At 31.7% G+C, this 13,389-nt stretch overlaps 2 protein-coding genes across 2 annotated transcripts; one reads left to right on the top strand and one right to left on the bottom strand.

Moving 5' to 3' along the window:
• Positions 1 to 547: 547 nt before the first annotated feature.
• Positions 548 to 2,282, top strand: LOC107849565 (putative UDP-rhamnose:rhamnosyltransferase 1). Its single transcript, XM_016694121.2, has one exon. The coding sequence runs from the start codon at positions 792 to 794 to the stop codon at positions 2,211 to 2,213; it is 1,422 nt and encodes a 473-aa protein (XP_016549607.2). The 5' UTR covers positions 548 to 791; the 3' UTR covers positions 2,214 to 2,282.
• A 5,066-nt stretch (positions 2,283 to 7,348) lies between these two features.
• On the bottom strand, positions 7,349 to 10,110 carry LOC107849639 (putative UDP-rhamnose:rhamnosyltransferase 1). Its single transcript, XM_016694193.2, has 2 exons — positions 9,464 to 10,110; positions 7,349 to 8,278 (listed from the first exon to the last, which is right to left on the bottom strand). Exons 1-2 carry the CDS (start codon positions 10,030 to 10,032, stop codon positions 7,453 to 7,455), a joined length of 1,395 nt encoding a protein of 464 aa, XP_016549679.1. The 5' UTR covers positions 10,033 to 10,110; the 3' UTR covers positions 7,349 to 7,452.
• Between the last annotated feature and the right edge of the window lie 3,279 nt (positions 10,111 to 13,389).

Below are 13,389 nucleotides of genomic sequence, written 5' to 3'. Positions count from 1 at the left end.
ATCAAAGTATAAGTGTTTATACGTTGAAAAGTCATAAAAGAATGATCTAACTTATAACTGACCTTAATTTATAAGAATTTTTTATATGTATCAAACGCATAAATAAAAGAAAAAATATTTTATAAACTAGCTTATAAATTTTAACCTAATGTCCTCACCTACCACTAGCTTTAGTCCTTCCAGAAGCTAATAATTGTTTAATGGAATAGTATCCAAGTAAAATCCATTTTTACCAAACCTGATTCATTGTACTTTAATATTTATCGTCTTTCAATCACTATCAAGTACTATCAAATAGGCTAAGGTGGAACTAGATAACGTAATGGTCATATTTTTAGAAAAATGAAACTTGAGCTTAATTATTTAACTTAAAAAGCTAGGTCATTACATGTAAAATTATTCGCGATAAAAAATAAGGAGATCTAACAAACATCACTTCATCCATAAATGATATGAGACTCTTAACATACGTTACGTAGAGAACTGAATGTTTAAAGTATGAACAATATATATTTGAATTCAAAATTAAGTAACCAAGAATTGATATGAGAATCTAACATAATATTTTACTCTACCCAATATATATTAATTAAACACACCCACTAATTTGGTCATGTCAGGAATATATTCTAAAATCTTTCTTTCTTTTTTTTCAAGTGGCATGGGTAGATTTTAGCATATGCCAAACATAAGATAGTACTATTATATATTGAGTACTATAAAAAACAGCATAGAGAAGCACAAACAAAATCAAATTTTGTAAGCCATTGAACCTCAAACTCCTCAAATCCATGGCCAATAGTGATGACAATAATACTACTACTAAAAAGCTTCACATAGTTATGTTTCCATGGTTAGCTTTTGGTCATATTATCCCATTTCTTGAACTTTCCAAATTCATAGCTCAAAAAGGTCACAAAATTTCTTTTATTTCAACTCCAAGAAACATTGATAGACTCCCAAAACTACCCCCTCAATTTTCTAATTCCATAAATTTTGTTAAAATCCCACTTCCACAAGTTGATGGATTACCAAAAAATGCTGAGGCCACTATGGATGTAACAAATGAAGAAATGATTTATCTCAAGAAAGCAATGGATGGTATGGAAAAAGAAGTGGCTAATTTCTTGGAAACAAATTCTCCTGATTATATCATTCAAGATTTTGCACAATATTGGTTGGCTCCAATTTCATCAAGATTAGGTATATCAAGAATTTACTATAGTATAATCAATGCTTGGTTCATTTCCTTCTTAGGTCCCATTGAACACATGATCTACACCAACAATACTTCACCTCCAAAGTTGGAGGATTGTTTGGTACCACCAAAATGGATACCATTTGAAACAAAGGCAGCATATCGCCGCCACGAGGCACAGTGGTTGGTTGAGTCTAGTAAGAAAAATGTTTCTGGTGTTTCAGACATGTATCGTCTTGGTGTTACAACTAAAGGGTTAGATGCAACTATTGTTCGTCATTGTTATGAGTTTGAAGGTCAGTGGTTGAAATTACTAGAAGATATGCATGGTATACCTGTGATTCCCACAGGGTTGATGCCACCTATAGTGGACAAAGGTAGTAGTGATGAAAAAAATGAATCTTGGATATCGATTAAAGAATGGTTAGATGAGAAATCCAAAGGTTCAGTTGTTTATGTAGCATTAGGAAGTGAAGTGACTGTTGGTCAGAGTGAGATCGATGAGCTAGCTCTTGGGTTGGAGTTATCAGGACTATCGTTCTTTTGGGTCCTGAGGAAGACATTAGAGTCAGGTCTCAAGTTACCTGATGGTTTTGAGGAAAGAACTAAAGGTAGAGGTGTAGTATGGAAGAGTTGGGCGCCTCAGTTGAAAATACTGAGTCATGACTCAGTTGGTGGATTTCTGACTCATTGTGGATGGAGCTCGATCATAGAAGGGCTAATGTTTGGTCATCCGTTGATTATGCTACCTTTTCTAGTAGATCAAGGACTGAACGCTCGAATCCTAGAGGATAAAGGGGTTGGTGTAGAAGTTCCGAAAAATGAAGAGGACGGGTCCTACACGGGTGACTCCGTGGCTAAGTCAGTGAAACTAGTAATGGTGGAAAATGATGGAAAGATAATTCGAGAGAAAGCTAAAGAAATGATTTCCATATTTGGTAACAAAGAGCTTCATGATGAGTATATAGAAAATGTGATTAAATTCTTGGAAAATCATGGGAAAGGGAAGAATTAATTAGCCATAATTTATTTTGAATCTTAAATCTTAATGTAAGACAGAATAAAGTACACCATTTTAGTGAAATCTTTCGTACCACTTTTTTCAATATTTTGTTCTTTTTGGTTGGTGTTAAATAAATGATGTGATGTTTACCTTTTTTCATAAATTTGTACTTTGCTTTATTGCCTTCGTTGGCATGACCCAATCCACTAGAAACAAATTCGCTCGAATTCATCAAGTATTCAGTATATACATACAATATGTATGGAAAGGTTATATTTTGGTGACGTTCTTATCAACTCTTTGTCTAGATCCTTCTCTAATCTCCTAAGAAGAGATGGATGAGCTGTTTCGAAGAATGAGTGGCTTCCGGCCGTAACAAGTGGAATCAAATGAAAGAAGGGTTTCGATCGATTAATTCGGATCCTTTAAAAAAGCACTATTTTTGAACGACTCGACACGCACTCAAAGAGTCCAAGCAACATAAATGTTAACTGTCCCGCATGGATAGTTTAAGGTCTTTCAAAGCGGTCTATAAGGGGTCGTTTGGTAAAGTGTATTGGAAAAACACATGCATTAGTTAATGAGCATTAATTAGTAATACCTTGTTTGGTATCGCATTTTTACTATACATAAATAATACTTGTATTAATTATACACTGTATTGTGTACTGAGATGTGTATTAAAAATACACACCATTTTTCATGTATTAATAATGCAAGACTTTCAACACATGTATTGATTTATTAAATGACATTATTACCCCTTAAATTATTTTTCCTCCTTCTTTTCTCACCATGTCACACTCTCTCTTCCTTTCCCATCATAAAAATTACTCTCTGATTTTTTGGAAAAGAAAAGGTTACTAAGCATGTATTGATTTATTAAATAACATTATTACTCCTTAAATTATTTTCCCTCCTTTCTATATCACACTCTCTTTTCCTTTCCCGCCATAAAAATTACTCTCTTTTATTTTGGAAAAGAAAAGGTTATTGCATCTTCCTCTTTCTTATGCATCCTCTTCTTCTTCTCCTTAATCAACATTTGCTTTTCTCACAAGGTTGGTAATTCTATCAAACCTATATTCTCAAATTTGATTTTCCATCGTAGGCAAATCCTTATGCCTATGATGTAAATCGTAAAGCCTATGAAAATAATATATCTTATCGGACACCGTTTTGGTCCGTATACCTTTATAAATGTTTCTTGAGGAGAAAAAGAGCTGGATAATCTTGGACATAGGCGTGATTTGGTTGAAGTTGCGTTGGTAATGCAATTACTACAGAGCTTGTTCAACGGTATATACCGATGAAAACTTGTTATTTTGTACAATTTTTTCGTAGCATCTTTCCAAAAATTAATTAATTTGCTTTGAACCTACACTTGTTAATGAGTTGTCTTCTACTTATATTGGTAAAAATTTGACGATGGCTGAATGGTCTTCTGATTAAGGAAAGGGTAATTTGGTAACCAAATATTTTTTTTATAAAAATTATATAAATATATATTATCTTTAATATATCAAATCAAACAATGTGTAAAAAATAATAAATGTGTAATTAATACCAAAATTAATAATACAAGCATTAGTAATACACCCTATTTATCATTATTCTTATACACTCTACCAAATGACCCCGAAGGAATTGAGCTACTCCATCATTTCCTTGGGAATTTCAGCTGGATGCTCAAAATTCAAATTCTTTGTCACATGGTATAGAGCGTAACACTTGGTAAGACCATTTTTTTTTTTCCATTCGGTGCTTGGTGCCTGACTAATTCAGATCGCGCATTGCAGGGCTCATTAAGATGACAACGCTCCCAACAGAAGTTTCTCCATATTCAGGATCGAACCTTCAACCTCTAGTTAAGGATAAAATAGCCCCATCCACTACACCAATACCCATGTTGGTACTTGGTAAGACCATTTATCATATGAGTAACCTTTTTTTCTGCGCTACTTTTCACATTGTCAGTAACTTTACTTTCAAGTCCGTGTTTTTATAAAAAGATTTAGTTACGAATCACTTATTATTTTTCCTTCTACGAATTAATTAAAAAAATACTTCTAAAATAAGACTTTATTAAAGAAATACTTCTATAAATATTGAAATGCACGTTAAATTAAAGAATAAATCAGTTTATTTATTGAGAAAATATGATTGATGCTCATCTAACTTAATTCGGTTGCATGTCTAGATTGGTGGATGTTTAATTTTAATTCTAACCCTCAACTTCTTCACTGTTTTTATCAACATAATAGAATTTAATGTGTGTGTGTATATATATATATATTTTATTTTTTTTCTTTGTTTTCATTCAAGTCAGTTTTTAGGGTCAAAATTTTCGCCCAGATAAGAATTATTTTCATCAAAACTGAAGTTTTATGATCACTATTCTATTATTTTGTTGTAGTTTACAGGTCTTAGATGAATTTACAGGTGGTAGATGAATGTCAACCAACTTTGAGGAATTTTTTTAGGTAAAGATTAGGTTTAATTGTATTGTTTTTATATCTTTATTTAGAGATTTATTTTTGTGTCAAGGTTAAGTTTAGTTGTATTATTTTGATATCTCTATTATCACATTATTTTGTTATAGTTTACAGATGATACATGAGTGTCAGATGACTTTGAGAAATTTTTTGTGTAAAGGTTAGATTTAATTATATTGTTTTGATGTTTCTATCATTGTATTGTTTTGTTGCAGTTTACAGGTGATAGATGAATATCGATCGGCTTTGACAAATTTTTTTGGTAAAGGTCAGGTTTAATTAAATAAATTCTCCAAAAGATGTTGAATTTAATTATTATATTCATCTTTGTTATTTAGATAAATATCCTATTTAGTGTAACGTTTGAATTCAATAAAGTGAGGTACACGCGCGAAGGAGCGTACACCTAAACTAGTATATATAATATGTATGGAAAGGTTATATTTTGGTGACGTTCTTGTCAGCTCTTTGTCTAGATCCTTCTCTAATCTCCTAAGAAGAGATGGACGAGTTGTTTCGGAGAATGAGTGGCTTCCGGCCGTAACAAGTGGAATCGAATAAAAGAAGGGATTCGATTAACTCAAGCAAATAGTCCATAGCAGATAGATTGAGTTTTAGGCATGCGCCTGACCTTGTTTTGGCTTAAAGTAGAGCAGCGGACGAGGGGGAAGGAGAAAGGAGTAGTGCAAGCCGTTGCCATTGATAAAAGAAGTGGATTCTCAACTCCTACGATAAGAGAGAGAGGTGGGATTAGCGAATCCAAGTCTTAGTTTCTAGATCTGACAGAAAAAGCAGCATACATTGACATTTGACAGTCAAGGGACAATCTAATCTGATGCTCCCGGTTTCCCATCTCAGGAAAAGCAATAAGTGCAAAAATCTCATCTAGATAGGGATTTACGGTCGTTCCCACCTTAAGTGTCTACACTAAAACCAATTTTTAAAAATTATAAGCAAAAATAATAATGGTTAGATTTAAACTCATGAATTCGCCTATATCCAATGAAAATAGTGTTATTTATCACTATGTCTTGTGGTCTAGCCATATTTTGATCCCGATAATTTTTGAGATGTGGTTAATAACCAACTAATGACATGTGCTGTGTGAATGTGATTTTAAATGCAATTTGATGATTCATCTGCATGTCTTGCTTTTAATTAATGTTATATCAAGAGTTATTCCATATATTACTTAACGTAAATAAATCATTCCACTCGTAAATAAAGAAAATTAGATATGTTTCATGGGGTTATATTTTTTTTTTATTTATATTTTAATTCTCACTAGTGAAAATTTTAACTTTGCAGTTATCAATAGATATCAATTTTTTTTAATTAAATTAATTAATGGCAGTAGAATTTATTCGTACCAACCAAAAGAATATATTTTTGTGGTCCATATATACTTCAAATTCCCTCAACGAATGAATTCTTCTGTCAGTTAAGACACATTATCCCAAAAAACTTTGAGCACTTCAAAAATGAATATGCTAGATCAACAAAGCTGCCATATATGTAATGATTTCTCCAAATCTTTTTGATGTTTATTAATTACTATGATAATCGTAGTCTCTGAATTAGTTTTCATGCATTTCACCTAAATTCACGAGATATGATTATATCTCTTGCAACAATTGATATCAGATAACTCTGTCCATTAAGACGAGGATGGATGTGAGAATTACCTAGTGAATAATCAATATTATTGATTGTTTTAATGTTTATACTATATCAATTAATACTACATGATACACTTTTATTACTTAATCAATGTGGCTAACATGTATTCGTATCTCAGTTTATCCTTAATTATTGATATACTAATATGATTTGATGTGAATATTGATGATGAGTTAGTTACTCTAATAGCTTCTTCCTTGTAATTAATGCAAAAAAAAAAAAATGCTTTTGTTATTGCTCAAAAGTGTTTTTCCTTTATTTTGACCAAATATGTCAAATAAGATAATTGAAATGGTTTATGAAAAAGAAGAGTTTTTTTTTTTTATTTATTTCGAAGAGACTTGACCAAATATACTATAAATTACGAAGTCCTTTTGGATAATTGTTTCGTAACAGCCTTGTTTTTATTTCTGTTGCAATTTATGGTCTTTTTAGACCATAGTCTAAAGTTTCCTTCTAAGAAAACGTTAAACCACAATCTAACGTTATCCAAACGGATAATATCTTTAAATCTATATTTGCATCATATTTAAAAATAAGGATAAAATTTAAGTAATAGCCTAAAAAAGGACATCGCGTATTAGGAGTTGATAATTCCTCCGGTCACTCAACTAAATAAAATTGAAATTGAAAGATAATTTTTTGATATATAATAAATATCAGTTGAGTGATTATCTGAAAAATCAAGCGATAAATTGATAATGAAGTAATATATTACATTAATAACCAACATGGGTTGAGGTGCAGCGGATGAGGCTGCTCAACTCTTAACCAGAGGTCGAGGTTCAATCCTGGGCATGGAGAAAACTCTGTTGGGACGCGAATCCGGATTAGTCGAGCTCCAATGAGGATACCGGACACCGAATGAAAACCAAAAAAGTAATTCAAAAGAAAATTAAACTTTTAAGTGCATTAACATGTTTTTTTCTTTTTGGATTTCTATTATAACTACAAGTTACAACAATATGATTGTTTAATTTTAAGTGGATTAACAAGTTTTTTTTTTTTTGGATTTCTATTCACATAACTACAAGTTACAACAATATGATTGTTTAATTTGCATTTCCCTTTATTCCTCACTTCCTTTTCTTATGGAGATAGTCAATAAAGTCATCTATATACTTTTCACTTAAATCTCTATTTCCAAATATTTTTCTCATTTCATTTGCTTTCTCCCAATAAATTTTTCCCTTTTCATCATTCATCATCAATTTTAATGACTCAGCCACTGAATTTTGAGTCAAAGTTCCATCATTTTCATTTCTTGGAATTTCTAGACCCAACTTTTTTTCTTCCAAACCTCTAGCATTTAGTGCTTGATCTCCCAAAAAAGGTAACATGACAAGTGGTTTGCCAAATTGAAGTCCTTCTATAATAGAACCCCAACCACAATGAGTCAAGAACACGCCGACTGAGTCATGTTTCAGTATCCTGAGTTGTGGGGCCCAACTCGTCCAGACTATCCCTTGGTTTTTGGTACGTTCCTCAAAACCTTCCGGCAACTTTAACGGTTCAAGATCGTGCTGGTTAATCCTCAAAGCCCAGAAAAACGGCAACCCTGAGAGCTCCAAACCATGAGCTAGCTCAGCGAGTTCATTTTGACTCGGGGTTGCCTCTGTTCCCAATGCTACATAGACAACCGATTTTTCACGTTGCATGGCTAACCAATTATTAATAAAACCCCATGCATCGTCTTTGCCACCTTCAGTATCTTGTACTGAAGGTGGCAATAGGCCAACTGATACGATAGGTTTCTGATGAATCGCGGGAAGAAGATCTAACCATTCTCTTTCTAAGTCGTTACAACTCCGAATTAAAAATGCATCGCAACCGGAAAGTGATGTTGCGAATCGATCCCAATCGGAAACACCAGAAGCATTTTTTTCTAGATGGCCGAAAAACCTGTTAGAAATATAAATATAAATATAACATGAAAATATAGGAACAATTTCCATTGAGAACAATAGATGACTTTAAAAAATTGAAATTAGCTACCAACTTCATCGCTAATTTATGAGATAAGGCCCAAGTACACCTTAAATTATACTCGAAGTTGTTATGACACACTTAAACTTTATCGGGATTCTATTACTCTATAAAATTATTTTTCCCTTATTTTTGTGCTCCTTTTTGCTGACGTATCTGCCAAACATCAGAATATTTTAATGCTTCTTTAATTTTGTGTTGACTTAGCAGCAAATGCGGAGTCAGAATTTTAATTAAGGAGATTCAATATTTGAAGAAAACCTAGCTGAATGGGATTCAACATCTACTATAGATATATAAAAAATAATTTTATTCATGTATAAATGGTATATTTTTTCTCGAAAGGGGTTCCGATGAACACCCTACCAAAGGACTGGCTCCACCCTTGCTTGGCAGTCATGTGCGCACAAAAGAAACACAAAAATACAGAAAAAATGAGTTAATCTAGGGGGCTAAGTATTGACTTGGTAGCGAAGTCGGAGTCAGAATTTTAATTAAGCGGATTTAATATTTGAAGAAAACCTAGCTGAATAAAATTCAACATCTACTATATATACATAAAAAATAATTTTAATCATGTATAAATGATATATTTTTCCTCGAAAGGGGTTCGGATGAACCCCCTGCCAAAGGGTTGGCTCCAACCCTGCTTAGCAGTCATGTCAGCATAAAAAAAAAACACAAAAATACAGAAAAAATGAGTTAATCGGGCTAATAGGACTTTCCTAAAATTTAGATGTTTCATGGCAACTTTGGATATAATTTGAGGGAGACTTATGCCTTATCTCCTAATTTATTGCTAAATATGTTGCTCATTAAGTCATCGCTTAATAGAATTAACGGCGAATTTTTCTTGTTTAGCTACAAAATCTATCATCATTAATTTCTTTTTTTTTTTCCTTTTTGGAGTGGATTGAACATGTATCTTTCTAAGCTAGCTTAGGCTTGATAGAAAAAAAAGAAAAAACAGAAATATCCTCTACTAGTAACACAATTTAAGCTCCTATTATGTCTTTATTTTGCCTAACAAATTGTGAAAATAGGATTACTCTACCAAATAAAAAAAAAATAGGTCAAATTCGAATTATTATTCAACAATACCTGTTTATTTCGTAAAGACGATACGCAATATTAGACGGAAAAGGGATCCATTTTGGTGGAAAGGTGAAATCCTCGGGCTCGATCCGTCGTATATTAGTACTATCACTTTTGTCAACCACGGGACCAAAAAATACACTAGACCACGCATTAAACGTGTTAAAGAAGGCACGTGAAATTCCAAGCCTAGCCGCGATGGGGGGCAACCAATAAGGGGTAAAATCGTAAATGATCCAATCAGGGACAGAGTTTTCAAGGAATTGAGTCAACTCAAGTTCGAGTCCATCAAAGGCTTTCTTGAGGTATTGAACCTTGTCAAGTGGTACATCCGTTGTGGCCTCTGCACGCTTCGGTAGACCGCTGGTTAAAGGTAGAGAAAGATTAACGAAATCTATGGAGTAATTTAATTTTTGAGAAAGTTTTGGAAGTCGATCGATGTTTTTAGAAGTTGAAATATAGGAAACTTTGTGACCTTTTCTTGCAATTTGTTTTGCAAGTTCAAAAAATGGAATTAAGTGGCCAAAAGCTAACCATGGAAATAATACAACATGAAGTGTTTTAGACTCATCCATGGTGTTAATTGAAGTGAATTTGGTGTTCTTGGTTTATTTAACATTATAACCTTGTATTAGATTAGTTTAATATTCATATGTTTAATTGAGATGATGGTGATAATTATGTCCACTTCTTGTTATAAAATTACTAATTATTTTCATAGAAGATAATGTTACGTACACTTGTCTAGTTTATATATATAAGTAACATCATAACCTTGAAAGAAATTAGTTTAATATTCATATGATGGTGAAATTTACGTGCTATTCTTAATATTGTTTGAATTTGTCTTTCCTATTAGGGTGAAAGAAGAATATTTGGTAATAATAATTTTCTACTAAAGATTTCGTACTTGTTCTCTTTTCTTTATTCATATATAATGTCTTTTTCTTCAATTGTCATAATTTGTAAGAAACCTAATTCATTTTGAAAAAGGAAAATTTACATATATACACAAGGTAACTTTACCTTATTACATAAAATTTCATATTGGAAAAGTAATTACATAAATCTCAAATTAATTACTGAAATTTCCTATTTTTTTTACTTTCTCTCTCATCTCCCTCATACATATAAAAATAACGTTTTTTGCTCCATATTTTTTGCACCGTTTCTTTCTTTATATTTGTGTTCCTTTATTTACGCCTAAAATCAAGCTAATTTTCAAATCAACCATCTTTTGCTCCTTTTTTTTCCCCAGCTTTTTCAAATAAAAAATTGTCCCAATTTTTTCTGTAATTCAATTGCATACAACAAAGACATCAAAATAAGTCGATATCGCTAAATCGGATTACTCTTCCTCTAATTTAGCGAGGGAATAAGACGACAGAGACGAAGTTGATGTTGATGCTGGGTGTTTTGCTGCGGCGACGGATTTGGCTTGAGAGAGGAGATGAGCACCTTATACGAAGTGCTTCTTGAATTAAATGTTGGAGCGATTGCTGAAACGAAGATTGGAGAGGTATTTTTGAGGAATATTGTACATGAAAAGGAACATGAATATTGAATACCATTTAATTTGTGAACGTATGCAGATTGTATAATGTCACATTAGACATTCTGATCTTATATACATTATGATATTGGGCATACCTTTTACTTTGTGAATGTCTGCATATTGAATATCATTTACTTTGTGAATGTATGATGATTGTATAATATCACGTTATACATTCTGATTATTTATACATTATGATATTATGCATATCTTTTACTTTGTGTATGTCTACAGATTGTATAATGTCACATTACACATTCTGCTTATTTATACATTATGATATTGTGCATACCTTTGGCTTGGTGAATGTATGACGTTTGTATAATGTCACGTTATACATTCTGATTATTTATACATTATGATATTGTGCATATCTTTTATTTTGTGAATGTATGATGATTGTATAATGTCTGCATATTGAATACCTTATACTTTTTGAATGTCTATTATTTGTATGAGGTAAAATTATATATTATGACAAGCTTATAGGTCAGACATGTTGAAAGTTAATTCTTAATATGAATTGTATGATATTATACATTTTTTCATACTATTATTTAAATGTATAATATGTCCAGATACATGTGCAAATATTGTATAATGTCATTTTTGTACGTATCAGTTTGTTGCAACCTTTTTTCTCTATGAATTTGAGTTTGTTTATTTTTAAGGGCATGAAATACCATATTGACAAAGTATCTGCTCAAATCAAAACTCATTTGATGTAGAATACGTTCAAAACATACCACAACAAACGTCTGATAGTTTGTAAGTAATTTTTTTTTACATGTATAGCGATGTTATAATTATTGAATAGATTGTTACTTCATCATTTTTTTTCAAATCAGGGACTACAGTGTCTTTGTTGCTGCCTATGCAGAAATATTAAGTGAATGGCAGCAAGGGCATTCATGTGATTTTGGTGCTGGAAGTCAACGTGCACGCTATGCTTCATTATTATGGCATTACGGAGTGACAAAGGACAGCGAATAATCCACAAGTGATAATGACGATCCTTCTCGGTCAAGGAATAGTTTTATCCAAACAATTAATGAAAGTGCAATTATTACTTTAGAGTAGCATTTTTTTATAATAGTCGGAATTGAAACATCTAATTTTTGTTTTTGTAGTTCATGTTAAACAGTTACAATGATTCTTGTTGGATGTTAATTTACATTTGTAAATGTCTTCAGTTTGTATAATATCAGTTTGCTTCTATCTTCAAATTGTATGGATGTCCTTATTGTTCCTACATATATATCTTCTTGAAGAATTGTTTTGCAATAAATTACACTATATTGTACTGTTACTATATAGTTTGGTAGTTAATGAGTTTGCCTTACATTTTATTATATATAACGTATAAAAAAATTACACTTTAATGTGTTATTGTATATCAACACATTGTGTTTTTACCAGTAGGTAAATTATGTTATATGATAATGATACATTGAACAGGTGTCTCATACGTTTAAATTTATTTATTACATAACATCATACATGTTGTTATACGTTCAAGACTTGATAGAAAATAACAAAAATAATTAATATCATACATGTGTATAAAGTATAATATAATATCATGCATTATTAACATCTGGTTAAGGAATTTTACATTGAATACTTTGTGAATGCATCATACATGTACACTAACATATAATCTATAATCATAAAACAAAATGGAAAATGCAACTTAATTGTTCACGATTTATGTTACAAACTGATTTAAGAGCTAATTTAACACTAATAAAAATTCAAGGGACTTTACATACACATATGACTTATTGTCACTCTTATGGTGGAGTTCCTTGCATGAAATCAAGCCTTGTATTTCTTCAACTAGTAAATCAATCATCAGTTGCATGCATTTCCTGAATGGTCACTGAATTTTGCCGCCTTCTTCGTTTCATAATTCTTAAAAGCAGCCTTAATTGTATCCCCGGCGAGCATGCTGCAGTATGTTTTGCCATCTCCGATATTGATATGGGGATGTTCATATTGATTTTAAGCGAATTGAAGAATGGAGTATAATATAAAAAATTATGTAAACCTTCACTCCATTATCATTCCTTATTATAATTGGAGAAGAATTACCATCAACGGTGTATTTAATTTTAATTTTTTTCGAACATCGTCAACATTCAATTCTGTCGCTATCGTCACAACCAATTTCAGAAAGTTAATGCTTTCAGAAACAATAATGACATCACTTTTGTATGATTTATAACTGATTTTCAACTCCCAGACACCGAAATGACGCAACAATATGGGGATGCTCTTTTTTTTTTTCAGAAATCAAGAAAGAAGCCAACTATTTTTTTTTTTCAAGAACGTGTTTCAACAGTGATGAAAGAAAGAAGAAGCTGGCCTTTTTTTC

Source organism: Capsicum annuum, chromosome 12 (genome assembly GCF_002878395.1).
Source record: "Capsicum annuum cultivar UCD-10X-F1 chromosome 12, UCD10Xv1.1, whole genome shotgun sequence".
Lineage (NCBI taxonomy): Eukaryota > Viridiplantae > Streptophyta > Magnoliopsida > Solanales > Solanaceae > Capsicum > Capsicum annuum.
Note: the sequence above shows the minus strand (reverse complement) of the source record. Positions and strands in the feature narration are given on the sequence as shown.

Excerpts from the sequence above, each read along its gene's own strand:
- LOC107849565 (XM_016694121.2), top strand. The coding sequence starts at position 792 with ATGGCCAATAGTGATGACAATAATACTACTACTAAAAAGCTTCACATA.
- LOC107849639 (XM_016694193.2), bottom strand. The coding sequence starts at position 10,032 with ATGGATGAGTCTAAAACACTTCATGTTGTATTATTTCCATGGTTAGCT. Across the intron at positions 8,279-9,463 it reads CGTCTTTACGAAATAAACAG|GTTTTTCGGCCATCTAGAAA; the intron begins GTATTGTTGAAT and ends TATTTCTAACAG.